At 38.1% G+C, this 19,924-nt stretch overlaps 1 protein-coding gene across 7 annotated transcripts in view; it reads left to right on the plus strand.

Annotated features, from left to right (window-relative positions):
- The window catches only part of AKAP6 (A-kinase anchoring protein 6), a 314,103-nt gene extending 294,798 nt beyond the window's left edge, over positions 1 to 19,305 (plus strand). For all 7 annotated transcript variants that reach the window (XM_067462875.1, XM_067462873.1, XM_067462874.1 and 4 more), the window contains 2 exons: positions 11,256 to 14,639; positions 18,357 to 19,305. In XM_067462875.1, the coding sequence (XP_067318976.1) occupies positions 11,256 to 14,594 (3,339 nt within the window). In that variant the 3' untranslated portion in view covers positions 14,595 to 14,639; positions 18,357 to 19,305. The remainder of the gene's footprint in view (positions 1 to 11,255; positions 14,640 to 18,356) is intronic.
- Positions 19,306 to 19,924: the final 619 nt, after the last annotated feature.

Raw genomic sequence — 19,924 nt, forward strand, 5'->3', positions numbered from 1 at the left:
TTGATGATTTTTTTTCTGTCCTCTTTGCTGCAAGGTGCTTATTAAGTTGGTAAAGTGACTCTTAGCACGACCTATGATCCCAACTGGATGGATGGATGGATGGATGGATAGATTGCATTCACCCTGCTGCAGAATTCCAGTGGTGGATGACCACAAACATATACTCACGGAAAATATGTGGGGAAGTTCAAGAACTCATCTTCTTTCAGGATTACAATAGACTGCTCCTGCCAGTTTGCTCTCCTAATTCCAATTTTGGGGCACTCAAGTTGTGCCTTCAAGGATGGTCACTTTTGTTTTAAATAGCTCGCCTCCCAACTTATAACATACCAGACAAAGGGTGTGCAACATCTATTTTAGGTTTAAAAACCCTGTGTGTGGTCATCATCATCATGATGACCAGGTTTAAAAACCCTGTGTGTGGTCATCACATTGTGGCCGAGTTTTATTGTCTTCCAGAGGTAGATTCTTGGCAGTGGATCCATAAATGACTATGAAGACCTACAACATCATCAGACCATGGCTTTAAATCAGGCAGCCCTGCATTTCTGCTGCCTGTGGAATTCTAGGAAATATACTTTAGGGCTGTGCCTTTTGAATTCTCAACTACAGAGGTCCTCATCTTCCCAAACTACATTTCCCAGAATTCTTCCGGCAGAAGAAATGTGGGGCTGCCCACTTTAATGCCCTGGTGTGATAACATGGCTAGTCTGGATCCACATGATCTTTCACGTTGAGGACATAGATTTCCAGATGGAGGATGGTCACAACAAGGGTTTGCTTGATACACCTTCCTCTCAGCATATTTCTCCTTTTCTCCCTGTATTTGTGCCTCCTCAATATCCATATTACTGTTGGTAACAGTTGACCTCCAGATGCAATGCTTGTGTGCCAGGGTTGGTGTTTATAGCACATTTTAAGGTTAGCTTTAAGTCCATCTTTAAATCTGCTTTGTTTGTCCTCTGACATTCCATTTTCCATTCTTAAATTGGGAATAAAGTAACTGCTTTGAGAGACAGTGATTGGACATTTGGACAACGTGGCCAGTCCAGCAAAGCTGATGGCAGAGAATCATCACTTCAATACTGGTGGTCTTTGCTTCTTCCAGAATTGTAACGTTTATCTGCCTGTCTTCTCAAGACATGTGTAGGATTTTTCAAAGACAACCTGAATGTGGTATAGGGCAACTGTCGGAGGATCAGAACACTACAAGTTGTGGTTGGGACTCTGAAGAGATTGCATGTGGTTTGCTGGCCCACTTTACTCACCTGTGCTGTCGATCCTTCTAAGCTGGATGCAATCTGACTTAATGTAAGGTCAATTGTGACAGATCAATTTTCTGGTCTATTCCTTCAATTCCAACCCTTCACTTCTTATTATTCACATTATCCCTAACACAATTTTTGGACAGAAACCTCAGGGTCTAGGATTATCTTGAACAATTTTATTTTTTTCATGCTACTCAGCTGTAGCCAGACAGCATGCAGGCTGTTGGCCACTATTTGGAAGGGAGCCAGTCATAAGAAAACCCAGGAAAGTTATATTGATTTTGATACCCAAAATACAAAGACTTAAAGTAAGATATACATCATAGTTCTGTTTGATATTGACAGACATATTCTCTATGTACAAATCCCACAAAATACAATCATAAAATAAAAATGCTACATCTGAGATATAAGTAATGTACATGTGACTTTTTAAAAGTAACATGGGCCTTGGGTTAGCTTTTGCTTTCCTTTAATTACAGTAAGGATATGATGAAATATTCTTCTCTCAAGAGAACCAAGGAAAAGCATAGCATTTATACATTGCTGTAGATGCAAAAACGTTGCCACATGAATGTCCTTTTGCAGTTACTGATTAATAATGAGAAGTAGGTGTTGCACAAAGGAGACAGTTCTCTGTATGGTTGTAAAACAAGGAACCTCATTTAGAACATAAACACGAGGGAGGAGAGGTGAAACGGGCATTGCAAACATGACCACTTCCTTCAGAAGTAGTAGCTGGCATGCTGGCATTTTTCAGAAGACAAAATCATTTTTGTTCTTCATGGTGGCAAAGGCATTCTTGGAGGTGGGGAAGGCTTTCTTTCTCTTGTATGTTTTTGTTTGTTTGCTTCCGGAACATTTTGGCCAGTTATGCAGGATGATTGACAGTGGTTCTGAGGGAAATTAAAATATTGTTCTTACAATTGTTTAAATTCCTCATTGGCTTTGTTACTTGCTTTCAATGTATAGGGCAATGATGGGCAATCTTTTGAGCTTGGTGTGTCAATACTTGCCAAAAAAACCAAGCATAACTCAGGTGGGGTGTCACTTTGAGAAAAAAACCATAATTTCATGATATTTATAGTTTAATAACAAAAATATATTATTGTAATATATAACTATGTTTAATAAACCAAAAACTAATTATTTAACTTACCTGCTTTTTCTATAATGCCATATATCTCAGGATTATAGAAAAATGCTGGTGTAGGAGCAGAGGATGAAATGTCCTTCTTGGGATGCAACCCCAACTTCTCTGTATGCGGCCGCATGCGACCGTGTGTCATCGAAAATGGCTACGCATGTCAGTGCTGACACACATGTCATAGGTTCGCCATCATGGGTATAGGGCATAAAATGACAGGATTCAGGTGTGTAGATATGGATGTGGGGCAAAATGAGGAAATTTTCCCCAAGATAAGAAATGGGTAGAGAATGTTACCAAGAAAATGCAAGCAGAACATATATAACAATCCCAGGTGTGAAGCATTTTTAATGTCTGACTCTCTGTGCTGCCACTAAGTTTGGGATGGAAGGGAAACTTTATTTTCAGAGGGCATAATTCATGTGCAGGAAGGATAGTGCTCTCATTTCTTGCCCAGATGCTATAGGACTGTCCATGAAGTATCTATATTGGAATGTTATATGTAAATGAAAAGGACATTAAAATGATAATTGTTTGACTTTAGTAATAATTTCTTGCAGGAAAAAGGACATTTCTGTATTCTTTTGAAATATTGAGCTATTGCGTTTGTAGCTCAACCTTTTTATTGTGAAACTGAAAGGAATCATAGAACTGGAGGAAACCACAAGGGCAATCCAGTCCATTTCTACTATGCAGGAAAAGCACAAAGCGCTCCTGACAAATAGTCATCCAGCCTCTGCTCAAAAGCATCCATAGGCGACTGTACAACACTCCCAGGCAACATTTTCTACTATTGAACAGAAATAAGGAGTATTTCAGATCTTTAGCATAAAAAGTAGGACAAGGGATAAGATAAGAGAGGAAGGAATGTAGCAGCAGCTTTTATTTTAGCATGAACTTTCGTGGATGTAAACCCACTTCTTCAGATGCAGTGGATAGCGAGAAAGTGAGTTTATATCCACAAAAGCTCATGCTAAAATAAAAATCAGTTAAAATTGGATTTGGATTCTATCTTATACTTCCTGTCCCCAGAAATCTCTGAAGCCCTTGGTTTTTCAGCCTTGAAGTTCTAACACTGGTAGAAACAAAATAATAATAATAATAATAATAATAATAATAATAATAATAATAATAAATAAGGCAGTGTGTTGCGGATGGATTAGTATTCATTTGTTATGATACAGTTCTAATGCGAGAGAGATACTCAAAGAAATGAAATCTGAAATGGGGACCAAAACATGATTTAGATGTGTTTTAAGGATTTTTAACTGGTTTTGATCATGTTTTTAACTTATAGAAAATAATATTTTAGCTGGATCTTTTAAAAGTAATTGCAAGACATCTTGAATCTTGTTTTGGGAGAAAGGCAGGATACAAATTCAATATCAAATAAATAAAACCATTGCTCCCACCTGGCAGAATTTTTAATATTTACTTTACAGCATAAGCTTTCAAGATGGTTTAACAAATATAACAGAATAAATAAAATGCAGCATTTGATGTTAATGCTAAACTGAAAGTATATCAAAAATCACAGGTGACAAAATTAACGATAATAAGAACAACAAAAGCAGCAATAAAAACAGAAGAACAGACGGAATAAAAGAAATAATTAAGAACTTCAACTGATGCTGAAAATCTGGAAAAGCACTGTGGAGAAATGCTGCCTTGATTTACCCCTGAAAGCAGCAGCTCTCTTTTGTGGGTCTTAAATAGGCTCAAAGAGCAACAAGGGATCTTTCAGAAATATGCATTGCAGGCAATCTGGCTACAAATAGTTCATTTTGCCACTTGTTATTTCTATGTGCTTGGATAGGAACAAATTCTGCAGTTTAGCCCAACATTTGCCCTTTATTTAAAGCAGGGCAGGCTGAAATAGTACCATCCTTGCATTCTCTACTCTATTTTTGTAAAACACATGGATTGGATCTGAGGCACTGGGGTCAGGAATAAATATCAAACATGCAGGTTTTAATGTCTTCCTTTCCAATGCCAGTTCAGTATGGTGAAGGTCCATTCCAGAGTGGCATTCCTGTCCTGGGCATTCAACATCTTTATCAATTACTTGGATGTTGGAATAGAAGGCATGTTTATCGGATTTGCAGATGACACCAAATAAGGAGGGACAGCTAATACCCCAAGGGTATTAGAATCCAATTCAGAATCCAAAATGACCATAACAGATTAGACAGCTGGACCAAAACTAACAAAATTAATGTAAGAGGGAGAAATGTATGATACGACATTTTGGCAATAAAAATGAAATGCATAAATATAGGATGGGTGACGCCTGGCTTGAAAACAGTACATATGAAAGGGATCTAGGAGTCTTAGTAGACCACAAGCTGAGCATGGGTCAACAGTGTGATGCAGCAGCTGAAAGGTGCCAGGTGATTCTAGACTACATCAATAGGGGTATAGTGTTGAGATCAAGCGAAATCATGTTTGTTTGTTCAGTCGTTTACGACTCTTCGTGACCTCATGGACTAGCCCACACCAGAGCGCCCTGTTGGCCATCACCACCCCCAGCTCCTTCAAGGTCAATCCAGTCACTTCAAGGATGCCATCCATCCATCTTGCCCTGGGTTGGCCCCTCTTCATTTTTCCCCAACATAATTGTCTTCTCTAAGCTTTCCTTTCTTCTCATCATGTGGCCAAAGTACTTCATCTTTGCCTCTACTATCCTTTCCTCCAATGAGCAGTTGGGCTTTATTTCCTGAAGTATGGACTGGTTGGATCTTCTGGCGTCCAAGGCACTCTCAGAACTTTCCTCCAACACCACAGTTCAAAAGCATCTATCTTCCTTCACTCAGCCTTCCCTAAGGTCCAGCTCTCACATCCGTAGGTGACACCATTGCTTTAACTATGCGGATCTTCGTTGCCAGTGTGGTCTCTACTCTTCACTATTTTATCGAGATTGGTCATTGCTCTCCTCCCAAGAAGTAAGTGTCTCCTGATTTCCTGGTTGCAGTCTGCATCTGCAGTAATCTTTGCACCTAGAAATACAAAGTCTGTGACTGCCTTCATGTTTTCTCCATCTATTTCCCAGTTGTCAATTACTCTTGTTGCCATAATCTTGGGGTTTTTTTTATGTTTAGCTGCAGCCCAGCTTTGGCACTTTCTTCTTTTACCTTGATCAGAAGGCTCCTCGGCTCCTCCTCGCTTTCAGCCATCAAAGTGGTATCATCTTCATATCTAAGGTTGTTAATGTTTCCTCCAGCAATTTTTACCCCAGCCTTGCATTCATCAAGCCCCGAAAATCACATGATGTGTTCTGCATACAAGTTGAATAGGTTGGGTGAGAGTATACAAACCTGCCGTACGCCTTTCCCAATCTTGAACCAGTCTGTTGTTCCATGGTCAGTTCTTACTGTTGCTATTTGGTCCTGATACAGATTCCTCAGGAGAAAGTTGTAGTCCCACTCTATTCAGCTTTAGTTAGACCTCACCTGGAGTACTGTGTCCAGTTCTGGGCACCACAATTCAAGAAGGATATTGACAAGCTGAAACACGTCTAGAAGAGGGTGAGTGAAATGATCAAAGGTTTGGAAACCAAGCTCTAAAAAAAGCTGAGAGGAGACATGAGAGCCATGCTTAAATATTTGAAAGGATGTCACATTGAGGAGGGGATAAGCTTGTTTTCTGCTGCTAGGATATGAAGCAATGGATTCAAATTGCAGGAAAAGAGATTCCACCCATGCATTTAGTAAGAACTTCCTGATGGTAAGAGCTGTTCAGCACTGGAAAATTCTGCCTTGAAATGAGATGGTGTCTCCTTCTCTGGAGGTTTTTAAATAGAGGCTGGATGGTTACCTGTCAGGGGCATTTTGTTTGTGTGCTTCTGCATAACAGAATAGGGTTGGCCCTTGTGGTATCTTCCAACTCTATGATTCTGTGATTCTAATATTTCATTGGAAGCAGCCTTAAAAAGGTGGCATCCAACTATTGTGACCCTACGAATATTGTTGGACTGCAACTCCCTTTGTTCCTTGGCTTGTGCTGATAGTAGTGACAATCCAACAATATCTGAAGGATCATGTGCTGACCTTAAGATGTTATTTGCTGGTGTATCAAGTGTTATTTCACAGGGAGATTCATATTTTGCACTAGATGCAAATATGTATGGGGGTTTTTTTCAATTCAGTATTTGTATTAATCAGTCCAGGCCACAAGCATCTTGTCTTTGCCCATTTACAATATGTTCCATGGAGACACTTAGTTGGCATGACATGAAAAAACCAAGTTGCCTGCCAATCCTGCCTTGTCCCTTGTGGTCAGCATGAGAGAGCAAACCTCCTGTATAGTACTGTCGGCTCTCTGCAGCAATTCTGCCTATCAGCCATACCTGCAGCAAACTGAGTTGCTTGCTTGATTTTAGAAAAGCAAAAGAACCCACCTTGGCTAGTCATTAAAAAAAAAGCAGCCATTCAAAGCATGGATATTTTTCTTTTAGACAACAGTCTGTGCAAAACCATATGCAGTTAAATATAAGTAAGCTTTGAAATAAGTGAACCCACAATTAAGATAAATGAGCTGGGGTTACATCATTGTGTGAGTTTTACTGTTGAATCGGCATGATGTGCAGAGTAAATGAAGCAGGCAAAGACTGATTTACGGTGGCAATGTTATCTTTCCAACCAGATATTTTATATTTTAGAAACTGAACTTGATCCTGCTGGTTTACAAAACCTACATGGAACCTGCAGCTGATTTTCTTGCCCCACGGTTTTTAAACTAATTAAGACTTGCTCCTAATATGCAATTTGGAAAATAAAGGATGCTTCCAAATATCATTTTTAAACAAAATATGGCATACTTTCCAACTGTCCTGATTTGGCAGGGACAGTCTCAAGTTATACTCTGCTAACCTCCTTTTAAAGCTACTTTTAAAATGTCATTTTTTATTTAGAATACTTGTATCCCACCTTTCTCAACCCCAAAGGGGACTCAAGGCGGCTTTACAAAGGCAACAGTTCAATGCAGCATGCATACATACATCAATGGATAAACAAAAGATTAAAACATTTTTGCTCTCCTCCTTGTTCCTTCCGGCTTTCTCCTCAGCTTGTTTCAAGTGCTGCAAACTGAGTTTAAAGGGTAAAACTACTCAATTAACTCAGCAGAAAGAGAAAAGAAGAATCTTGCCCTTTCTCATAGTCTACAGCTTGTGTGCTCTTCCTCATTAATAACTTTTGTCATTTCGCCCACACTCTGATACTGCTTAACCAAAAGTGTCTCTGCTTTCACTTGTGAAATGTTAAAAGGAATAATATGATACTTTTGTGTACTTACCTAGAAAGTTTAAGTTTTACAGGCTTCCATATATAGGCATGGACAAGCTTCGGCCCTCCACATGTTTTGGACTTCAACTCCCACAATTCCTAACAGCCAGTAAACTGGCTTGGATTTCAGGGAGTTGAAGTCCAAAACACCTGGAGGGCTGAATTTTGCCCATGCATGATATAGAATAAGAACTATTCTTCTCTAAGCAAGATAATGCTAGAACTTGTAAAAACAGAAACAACTATATTCAAATTTCAGGGAAAGAGATTCCAGGATGGAAGAATGGGATTGAACTGGATGGACCTTGTGGTCTTTTTCTGCTGTATGATTCTATGGCTCTATAATTATAATCTTTTGTGCCACATAGTCCAACCTCCTGCAAAGTGTCTACTTAAACAATCAAATGAGGAAAGTGGATACCATAGGAATCATTGCAATTTATGTTGTTCCATTGCAACTCCAACCTTTGAAATGACTTCCATGAAAATGAATACCTCTTCCTTCCTTCCACCACTTTATACACTTGTAAGAGAAATAAATTCAAATATTGTGACACTAGGTTTTTTTAAAAAGTATTAAAAGTAGCTAGAAGTATTGTATACATGCCACAAGCAATCTTAAGAAAACAAGTTTTTTTTCTTTTTAAAAATCCTGTTTTATTATTCAACAGTTTTATACAGCAGTGTCAGCATAGGCAATATATGAAATTAATGTAGTATTTGATTAGACTGATGGATTGTTTTCACAGCTAAAGTCTTTCACATTCATTAGTCATGCTAACCAGTCATTAATACCGCCTTTATCAGCAAGCAAACAAATGGAAATTCAAATAAAAATTCACCACACTTGAGAGTACCAAATAGAAAGGAAATATTACAAGAGCATTCATACTAGATAAATATTAACTCACAGGTTGGTTGTACTGGAGAACTTCATTTGTGCTAAGGCCAGTTGCTGGAAATACCACATGCGGATTTGGCAGCTATGGATCTGCCTGAGCACAGAAACCTGGTTCTCAACACACAGCAATCTGCTTTCTTTTGGGAACTGGCTTTATGCAGCTTTAGACCATGGCAGACTGGGACCAAGGTTTGCATTTGTATGAGAGGGGTGGTCAACCATGAACTTACAAAATCAAATGCTACATAAGGTTGATTATCTTTATTGCAGAAAATTGGTTGGATGATTTTCAGAAGCCTTTATTAATATAAATATTGGGTGGGGGGTTGGGGGAGGGGTTGCATCAATACAGAACTAGAAGCTTGAGTTGAAAAGTTGCAAATTGTTTATAAAGACAACATTTCCCTTACACAGGCAAACTGAAAGTCATCTACTTGTGCTGGATAAACCGGGGCATACCAAGGATTGTAGTGACGTATGCCCTGGCTGATCAAGTCAGATCTGAAATTTCAGTCTCTCTGACTCTGGTGATGCTCGGAACATCATGGCTAAGAACTATGCCACTATGTTGTTTAATTACAAACTTCCACAGTGTCGTAGATCATGCACTGGATTTCCTGCTGTGTAATAGCTTGTTATAAGTATAGAAGGGATTGCATTTTGTTTGGAATCATGGTCAAATTGTAACAAGGTTATAGATAGGATAGAAATTCCTACCTGCTTCTAACTAAATGTTATGTAAAACAGATTGCTTGGACTCACATTAGTGATTTTTAAAAGAAATTATTACCAGCCAGCAGGAGAATAGGAGAAGGGAATTCAGAACATTGCATGCAGTCAGAAATAAAGCTCCCATAGCACCTACTCCATCTAGAATCAATAGCAGTGCAAAGAGGGTTTTTTTGTTGGAAAGGATTATTAATTTACTAATTTATTTATGAGTCACTCTATATCTTTAAAGCTCTTAGAATTATGAGCAACAGATAAGAAATATAACATAAAAGAGTATATAATCACATTAAACATTAGGATCAACAAGGAAAAAGGAGAATAAATAGGTTGGCTCATATCATTTGGAACAACACAACAAACAAAAGTGATCATATCAGGGCTAAAAAATAAACAATACAGGACCTCATCACATTGAAGTTGGGATTCTCCATAGATTGTGGAGAATCCGGTGGGGCCTAGCGGGAGGCATGGAGAATCCATCATCCCACCTTGCCCCTCACCCCATCCCATGGGGGGAAGTGTCACCACCCAGCTTCCCCCCGTTTTTTCCTATCCAACACGGGAAGCTTCCCATGTTGCCAAAGTGGCCTCTTACCATACTAGGACTTTGGTTGAGAAACGAAGCCCCGTCAGAAATAGATCAACATTGTATGATGAGAGCTGATAGGCTCCATACCTCAACTGAAATCCAAGTGATGTAGGATGGGCAATTTTGCTTGTCTGATGAATTCATTAATCTAACAATTCAATAATGTCACCTTCTTTTTCTGTGAATGGGGATCCTCATGAAAATTGGTGTGTCCTTATGCATGTTACTCATTTTAAATAACCTGATTTGTTTCTGTTGATAGTTCTGTTGCCAACCTTTGGATTGAAAGAAATAGTTATAGCTAATAGCCAGAAATATAAACCCAGTCCCTAGCACACTCACAAAAAATAAGTCCTGGGCCCCCTCACATTAGGTCGTCTAAGAAGCACTGTGGTAGGGGAAGGCTTGCAAAGATAGCCAGTTTGGAAACTCCTGAAATATACCAGTAGTTTTAAAACTGAGTCTAAGCTACAGCTGATTCGATGACAATAAGCAGGCTAAGGCCAGTCTGTGCAAAATGAACTTGCAGGTATATGTACTCACTTTGTAGCAGCCTTGGTCCTGACACACAACGTATGAACAATGTTTCTCTGAACAAGGTGCCCAGTGTCAGTTGTGCGCCATCCTCACCATTGTTTGCATGCCTGAGTATCTCCTTCTAATGTCCAAGCAAGCCACTTCCCCATAGCACTCTGCTGGAAGGTGTTTGGCCAAGACATCAGTAGCAGGCAAATCACTTTGGAAGAGAAGGAAAAATAGAAATGGTGCTCTTTCAGATTTGGGGTGTAGACAGCAATACAATTTCAGTGTAGTATATTACAAGTAGCTGTGGGGTGAATCCAAGGCATCTTCAGGACCGAATAATCTGAATCATAGATTGTTTGTTTTGGTGCTGTAGACAAGCCTGTGTTTGGGAGAAGAAATAATTGGCTACCTTTGATCAGTTTTATTTGTTTAAGTATATGTGCAATTTAGGATTTCTGTTGATTATGCCTGTTACTGGGTTCCTTGATTAGCAGTCCAAGCCCAACTAAAATGAACTTTATAACTGAACAAGGATTTTAACCCATATCCAGGCAAGAACTATATCCCAGCAGCTTTCCACAAGCATCATCCCACCTTCGTGTTGTTTGTTTTTTTCTTTATCTCTTGGCTTTTTTACAACTAGTCTCTCTCTTCATAACAGTGATTGCTAAGCAATTGATTTTATTTATTTATAGCAAGGAATAAGGAATTTTATATTGCCTTTCAATTACAGGTAAAATATAATTAAAACTTTGCTTGTGAAAGACTGATTGTTCTGTTCTCTCTCTCTCTCTCTCTTTTAATAAAACAGGAATCCCTGAATGTTATTGATCCTGGCTTAATGGAACTAAGTGGCACAAGTGAAGATGCTCTAGAATGGGATGAAATGGATATAAGTAATAAGCTAATTAGCATTAATGAGGAATTCAATGAATTTGATCAAGAACCAAAGCAAGATGACACAAAGCTGAACCCACCATTTGAAGCATGTGCTATTAACACCAGTCCAAAGCAAGAGGAAAACTCTAGTATCCATGGAAATAGTATAAACAGTGCAAGTGTTACAGCTACACCTGGCCCTCAAGTCTACCAAGTGTACAGCCTTCACAATGTAGAGTTAACAGGACAAAACCATAAGCCCTTCATGGCAAAAGGATCAAATCCACCCATTCTTAGACACCCAGATGTTTTAAATAAACACACCAATAAGGACTTTTCATTGTCACCCACCAAACATTTACCAGATCTAACAGGTAGCACCATTCTGACAACACCACAACATTATATGTATCACAGTGGAAGTGTAAGCAGGCACTCTGAGAGTCAGAATAAAATAGGCAATGAAAGTGAAGCAGAAGCTACTAAAAGTTCTCAAATCCATTTGACAGGTGACACTGAAGGGAAGCAGGAGAATTCTGCAAGTAGCATTTCACATTCCCAATTAGGGAATCCTGTTGATGCGATAAAGGAAGACTTTAAGCAGAAGGATGATGAGAACCATCTTAACGTCTTAACTACTTCTCAGTCAAACTGCTGCGACAAAGCAAAAAATGTGGACAATATTATTGAAAATAGTGCTCAGAATTCAGAAGAAGAGTTACAACAAGGAAAACACAACGTATTTACATTTTATGATTATTCATATCTTCAGGGTTCAAAGCTCAAGCTGCCAATGATAATGAAGCATTCGCATTCAGAAAAAGTGCTCAAGCAAGGTAGTTTGCTTCATGGGTTTTATTTTGATAAAGTCCCCTTAAAATCTGACCATCATCCAAAAGGATGTGCCCCTATGGATGAGCTTGCTTTATCAACAGAATTAGATGATACAGAGCCCAAGTGCTGTGAATTTGTGGAGAATTTAAAGAAATTAAATGACACAGCAAATCCAAAACAGCTTTCAACTTTATCTCATAGCTCTTCTCTGGACTCCCTTCCTGTGACAAATGATTTATTTGGCTCAACTGTTTTTAGAAGTGGAGAGGGTCTTCATCGGAGCACTTCCTTGGAGAGTTGCTTAACACCCTACAAAAGCAACGAAGATCTTTTTAGCTGCAATGGCTCTGGAGACTTAAGTGGAAGTAGTGATTCTGTAGGGGAACTTAGCAAAAGGACGTTGGACCTTTTGAATCGTTTAGAAAATATCCAGAGCCCTTTAGATCAGAAAATAAAGCGCAGCATCTCTGACATCACTCTCCAAAGCACTTCTCAAAGAATGTCCTTGACTGGTCAGTTATCATTAGATATTGCATCTTCTATCAATGAAGATTCACCTGCCTCTCTGACTGAGTTAAGCAGCAGTGACGATTTGTCTTTGTGCTCTGAAGATATTGTATTGCACAGAAATAAAGTACCAGATTCAAATGCATCATTCAGAAAACACCTCAATCGGTCTGTAGCTGATGAGAGTGATGTCAACGTTAGCATGATTGTTAATGTTTCCTGTACCTCCGCTTGCACTGATGATGAAGATGACAGTGATTTGCTATCAAGTTCTACCCTCACCTTGACTGAGGAAGAGCTGGGCATTAAAGCTGAAGATGATGACTCCAGTATTGCAACTGATGAGGATATTTATGAAGACTGCAATTTAATTTCAGGACTTGACTACATAAAGAATGAACTCCACACTTGGATCAGACCCAAATTTCATCTGACAAAGGACAAGAGAAGGAGCATCTTGGATGATGAAATCCAAGGCTGTAAGGATTTACAGAGTGATGAGACTCTGAAAGCAAAAGATTCACTCAGCATTGAAAATTTTTTGAATGATTCAATACGTAAGCTCTCAGAAAATAATGGCAACAGTAAGATTGCATCTGATAATCATGAACCAGAGACAAAAAGGCAAACTAAAAATCATGTTTTTCAAGTTTCCAAAGATCATTTAGTGGATGATATGGAAAATGGAAATGTTGCAATTACTCACGAAAGCCCCAAAGAAGAACTTACTCAGATATCACCTGTTGCCATGAATGTTGGTACACAAAATAGTAAAGGAAGTGAAAATGACAGTCATATCTGTGAAGCATTTACTGATAGTTCGGATGATTCACACATGGATGGTAAGGAGTCTGTTCAAGTGTCAGAAATATCAAATTCTCAAAAAGCATATAAAAAACATTTTCCATTGGACAAGTCTTCTCTTAAAAAATCTTTCACAGAATTTGATTCAGATATCAAAGACACAGATACAGCAACACCTGATACAGCATTACCGGAATCAATGCCAAATGGCCAAAAAACCAGAACAGAATTTATTGAATATGGTAGCGATTGCTGTGCATCTTTTAAATCCAATGAAGCAGGAAAAAATACATCAGTGGGCAGTAGTGATTCATGCTGTAACTGTGAATCGTCTGCCTTTGATAAAAGAAATGGAGAAGATTGCTCAGTGCATAACTTTGTCATGGAGATAATTGACATGGCCTCAACAGCATTGAAGAACAAGTCACAGCCTGAAAGCGAATTGGCTGCTCCACATTCATTGGCCCAGATCAGAGAAAAAGTTTTAGAGCATTCTCACAGGCCAATCCAACTTAGAAAGGGAGATTTTTATTCTTATCTCTCACTCTCTTCTCATGATAGTGACTGTGGGGAAGTAACTAAATATGTTGAAGAAAAGAGCAGCACACCAGTACCACTGGATTTTGCAGAAAATATTGAATGCTTTTTTGAAGCCTGCCCTGAAGAAGAGAGAGTAGAACAGCAAGAATATGTAGCTAATGAAGAAGCTGGAGCAACTTTGGCAAAATATGAAGCTCTGGATTTAACAGATGGACCTGAAACATCTGGTGATTGTAGTGGCTTTTTCTTAGGGGAGGAGACAGATATAGGTTTGCCAACTTGTCTTAGTCAGAGGGTTTCAGATAATTTAGAAAATTCTGATAGTGAATGTTTGAATCTGGACTTTTCTAGTGAATGTGCAGCCTTGAATTCCCTTGCAATTAACTCTGAAGAAATTGATCCAGGAAAGTCACTTGGGGTTGAAAAATCAGAAGATCTTGACTCTTCTCTAAAGGCCTCAACTCAAGCCATTCAGTTAAAGCCTGACAACTTGAAGGACGTTTTGCACCAGGACACTAAAACTCTTACATGTGAAGAAAACCTCCTGCATCTTCACAAGGAAAGGCACATAAACACACAGAGATAGAATGTAACCCAGTCTGAACACACACACATGTTATCTCATAAACAGGTAGGTATTGGACCCTATGAGAAAAGAACCTGGTTTACTAATAGAATTATTGTTCAGTGAAGCAAAATGCGGGGTTGCCTTTCTGAGTTTTGGAGTGGCTTATCATACTGGGTCTACTGAATTTTATCACAAAATAACATTTTGGGATCACTTTTCTGTATATTTTAGATTCAGGCATAAGTATAAAATGTTAGCTTTTTGCATCAGCTGAGATTGGCTGCTAAATCACTGCTTTTCTTTTCTCAAGATTCATTAAAGCAGGTAACCGCCCCTTCTCTGTGAGGCGCAGCTCGTTAAATATTGGGCTAAATCCAATTGCTTGTCTCAACTAAAGTAGATTAATTAAATATATGGACATCACATAAGTGTGATTTCATATTTGGTAGTTCATTCAATGGATCTACTACAACTGGAAGTAGCAACTGGATTTAATCCAAGATTTTTAGTTGATGTATATTTTGTGCATTTGGATATACAAGAACAATGAAAAGTAGGAACTAACTCTTATATGTAACTCCAGCTTCTGGTTGATCTTTTCCCAGACATCTGTACAATGCAAAAGTTAACAACACCTGCAGCTATAGCAGGGATGAGATGAGATGAGGCAAGGCAAGGCAGGTGAGATGGGGCATGACGAAACATGACTGAAGTGGACTTTTTCTTAAATTCCCCTGTAATTCATACCCAAAGTTATGCTTCCTTGACTGATAACACCACAGGCTATCCCTCACCACTTCTGTGAACTGCTAAAATTAGCAGAGCCAGTTGGTAGGGAAAGAGAGTAAAGAACGGAAGTTCTCCACTCACCATTTGAGTTCTGGATTTCGTAGCTATTTAAATGAAGTCGAAAATCTATCCCAAGGCCCAATCTGCTCCTTTCCAGTGATGGCAACATGAGATTAGTTGCTCAGTGGAGGGAATCATTCTGTACATTCATACTTTTTTACAAATGAAACTGCCCCTCCAAATTTACCTAATTTTGGATAGTCTAATATGCTGCAATACACATCCGTTACTGCATTGCTATAGGTTCCTGGGTAAAGGTACTACTTATATCAAGACAGTCAGGGGAGAAAACAACATACTTCCAGCAACAGGACCCGTATTTTCACCAGTTCTAGGCATTCCTTCCCCCACTGTAAGAGCTTAGTTGATACTTTAACTTCATCTTTCATGCTATGGGAAATGAATTAGAGGCAATCTATCCTAATTTGTTAACTTATTCAAATAACAGTTATTATACTTAACTATGCTAAAGATTATCTTTTTGGTGGCAGATTGTTTATTTTTTTTGATGAGCCTAATTACTGATTTTCCAAAGGTAATTTACATTTATTACTAATACATCTCTTAAAATGTGACAGATAAATGTTGTTCCCATAAGTGTATTATGAAAAAAGTTACTATTTAAAAACACATTATTTAATTTGAAAGATAAATGGCAAACACCGTTTTTTCCCTTCAGCACCTGTGCTCTAAGCTCATTAAAATGTGTGATTTTATGTAGAGCTGTGATACTTAAGAGAAAAATTATCTGTGGTATATGTGTACCCTAAAAATAAACTCAGCTTGCAAAGGTGACAGTATGCATATTTACCAAGGCAGCTCAACTAATTTCATATGATTTCTGCTCCAGCTGCAAGCCAGAAGAAAGCTGTTCTGAGCAAGTATACTTTGCTGCTGGGTGTATCTAAGTTGTAATCTCATTCTTTTACCAGTGTGCAATAAAATTGACCATTAAGAGAAAGTAAGAGCAATGCTTTAAACAGCTTCAAAAAGTTCTATATCCAGAGTGATATTTCCTTCCTCTCAATCCAGAGTGCTCTTTGTTGCCAGAGATACAGTTTGTTTCTCCATGGAGGTGAGAGTTTTACAAGAATAAACACAAAGCAGAGGTGATTTGTTTTGTTGGTTCATTATTCTTTTTCCTTATCACTATAACCCTTGACCTTCCCCCACTAGAAGATTTTTCTTTAAAGCACCAGCCTATTTGTTCATCTAGCCCAGTGTGGCCTCCAGAGTGTCTGGCTTCCACCAAATCCTTCTCAGTGGAGATGACAGAGGAAAGACCTTGTACCTCCTTTCAAGCAAACCATGGTCCCTACCACTGAATTATGCATTCTCCTCAGAGTCCCTTCCTTTAACAGAACTAGAACCATATGTCTCCCAAGATAGAATTGATCCACATACCGAAATCTGCCCACTCTCTGTTTATCTTCCTGGCCAATGTTGGTTTTTATTATATCAGCTCAGATAGCAGTAAATTGTTCCAGAATGCCTTGGTTTAACAGAATAAAATAGTAATTTTATAGCCCTGTACATTTCATCCCTAGACGTTTATGTGTCCAGAACATCTACAGTCCAAGAGCAAGCCTCTTGTTAAAGTAAAAGCCTATTCTAAAGTTTAAAGAACAGATATGCTTCAAACTTATTATTTATTTATTTATTTATTTATTTATTCTGCCTCAATCTCCCCGAAGGGGTTCAGGGCGGCTTACATAGTTAAATTCATAAAACAACATCATAAAAATATAAAGCAAAACTCTGGGAATACTTACACTGTACAATAGGGTACAAAACCCTGACCTCCTGGGATAAATGTCAAATTCTACCAATCCATAATGTTTCCTCGAATCCTACTAAAAACTGCAATGTCTAGTGTGAAGAGTTAATTATTTGAATGCAGGTACTTTCATTTACTGCCCTCCTGTGATTGGGAAGTTGGAAACTCCATACTTTAAGTGATGTTTACAATACCATGTGAGGGTCTTGTTCAAACCACAGGCCTATGCTTTTTACATATATTTCTTTTGGCAAAGATGATTTTCTTTAAAAATAGAGAGGTCAGTTCCAGCAAATAAGATCAAAGGAGAAGGTAACTGGATAGATCCAGCTATTTCCATTTAATTTGGATGGCATATAATGCAAGCCTGGAGTGCCTCCTAGGAAATACTTGAGAGAGGTACTTTGTACTAATCTCTTAGCTGTATTCTGACAGTTATTTTTTCATAATCCTTATCATAAGCTCTGTTGCATAGGTTAACCCTAAACTCCAGGCCTGAAAAATTAAACATTGTGAACACTTTCCAAGCAGTCATTAATATAGCATTAAACACTATTCAATGTGTTCATGAGTTGTTTGAATAACTCCATTCACCTACTTTTTGGTTGTTTGTTGTACTTGAAACTATAAATATTTCATAAATAGGTTATGATTCAGTTTATGTAACCTATGTAACCTACTTACACCCCAAGCCTAAATAGATTACTTGGAAGTAAGTACTCCTGATTTTAATGGGTCTTACTTCCATGTAATGGGTTTAGGATTGAAGATTATATAGGCTGGTTGGCCTTTATTGAGTCTTGCATTCCTATTGATTGGTATACTTTCAAAAAAAAGTAAAGAAGGTAAGTTCACAGGCACCTGAAAGGATGGGATTGAGAGAAAAGGTCAGACTTGATTATTTCCCCTGTGCCTTTTGAAACTAAATCTTGTTTTATAAAAATCAATGAGGTTTCTACATCAATAAAAAGATATCTCTGTGATAGTGACTTAGGCTATGAAAAATTGTTGCTCATCTATCGTTATTTTTGCATATAAAGACATCGGTATGAGATCATAAAAGAGCTTTTTTTGTTACTCTGGAAAAGCCTGTGTTTTTGAAATGAAAATATACTTTATGTAACATGCTATTACTTTTTTTCCCTTCCTTTTAGAAACTTGGCTGCATTTCAGGTGCAGACTTATCCTCTAAACCCTGGGAAGACCTCTAATTCCATTGTATCACTGCCTTTTGTTACACTTGATTCCCAAGATGAATTTTCTTTCCAAATGTGATTTGTCCATGTTGGCTTTTGTGACCAGGATGCATATGCTGGTCGTATTTCAACTATCATTTTGCTTTGTGGCAAACCATTTGCTTCCATTTGGATTTCTCTCCTAAGCTACCTCTTAACAGTCTACCCCTCCAAATCTGTATGCTTCTTACGACTTCTCACCCAGTATTTTTTTAAATGATGTTGCAGTTCCACCAAGTATCCGGTTCACTAGCTCAAAACTGTAAATGTCATTAATTCTCCTATTTTATGTATCAAATTTGGTATTTTCTGTGTATAATGCATAATTGTTTCTTGAAAATATTTTATGTTCAGAATGAAAGCTTTCTTTGATTGTTGCAGAAGAAAAAGATCCTCATTCAATTCTAAAGTTCCATAAAATAAATACCAATTTATCCTTTTGGGTTTTTTAAAAAGTATCTATGCAACACTTCAAGACACCGCTACACAGTGTTGTATATTAAGAACTGTTAAAATTCTAGTGAATTAAGTACAACATTTTAGTTTTCTACTATGCTTCTTGAGGTGGTAATCAGAAAAAAAATCCCACATTTTTAAAAATGGTGCCTTGCTGTATTTCTTATACCATTTATTAAAAATCTGCTTTCACAGTAAAATTATGTTGGTTTGAAGAAAGAAAATAGCAAGGTGTGAATAATTTCTGTATATATGTATAACCAAGTGCAAATATTGATGTATAATGACAGTATAAACCGCTTTAATGTTTGTGATGCCCAGTGGTGTGGAAAACATAAGCCTTAAAAACCACTAGATTGCATGATAATTAGAGCTGGCATAATAAACATAGTTTACTGGGGAAAATTCAGAATTGGCTCTCATTTACCTGCATCTTATCTAAAAATCGATAGTGCATGCATCTACCAGAAGCTATCCACACATTCACAAAAACCCACTAGGTTCTGTATAGGTTTGTACAGATGTGAATGAATAACTGTGCCTATTTCCATTGAAGATTTGTCGAACAAGCCTGGTTTTAAATTTCAAAAACTACATCATATTATCACAATTTTCTCTCCATGGACAAAGCAATCTGAAAGGATGCAGTTCTTCCAATGAAGGTGGGTAACTGTGGTTCTACAAATAGTTCTAACCTATAGCTCCCATCTGATCTAGTCAACATAACTGATGATAAGGCAATATGGGAGCAGCAGCTCATAAACATCTGAAGGGCTGCAATTGCCTACTTCAGGATAAAAGAGACTATAGTACAGATCCTAAGAGGAGGAGATGGGGAAGAAACATGCTTGCGGGAGCTAAGTCTATTCTCTTTGGTGATCAGACTTGCAAAATTGAAATTGGGAGGCCTGCCCCAGTCCCTTCAATCACTTCCACAGGCACAATAATTTTATATCAGAGAGTTTGCGCTCTCAACTGCAAGTTGCAACTCAATAAGCAAAATGGTTTCTTATTTTCCCAGTTACACACCA

This window comes from Anolis sagrei, chromosome 1 (genome assembly GCF_037176765.1).
Source record: "Anolis sagrei isolate rAnoSag1 chromosome 1, rAnoSag1.mat, whole genome shotgun sequence".
Lineage (NCBI taxonomy): Eukaryota > Metazoa > Chordata > Lepidosauria > Squamata > Dactyloidae > Anolis > Anolis sagrei.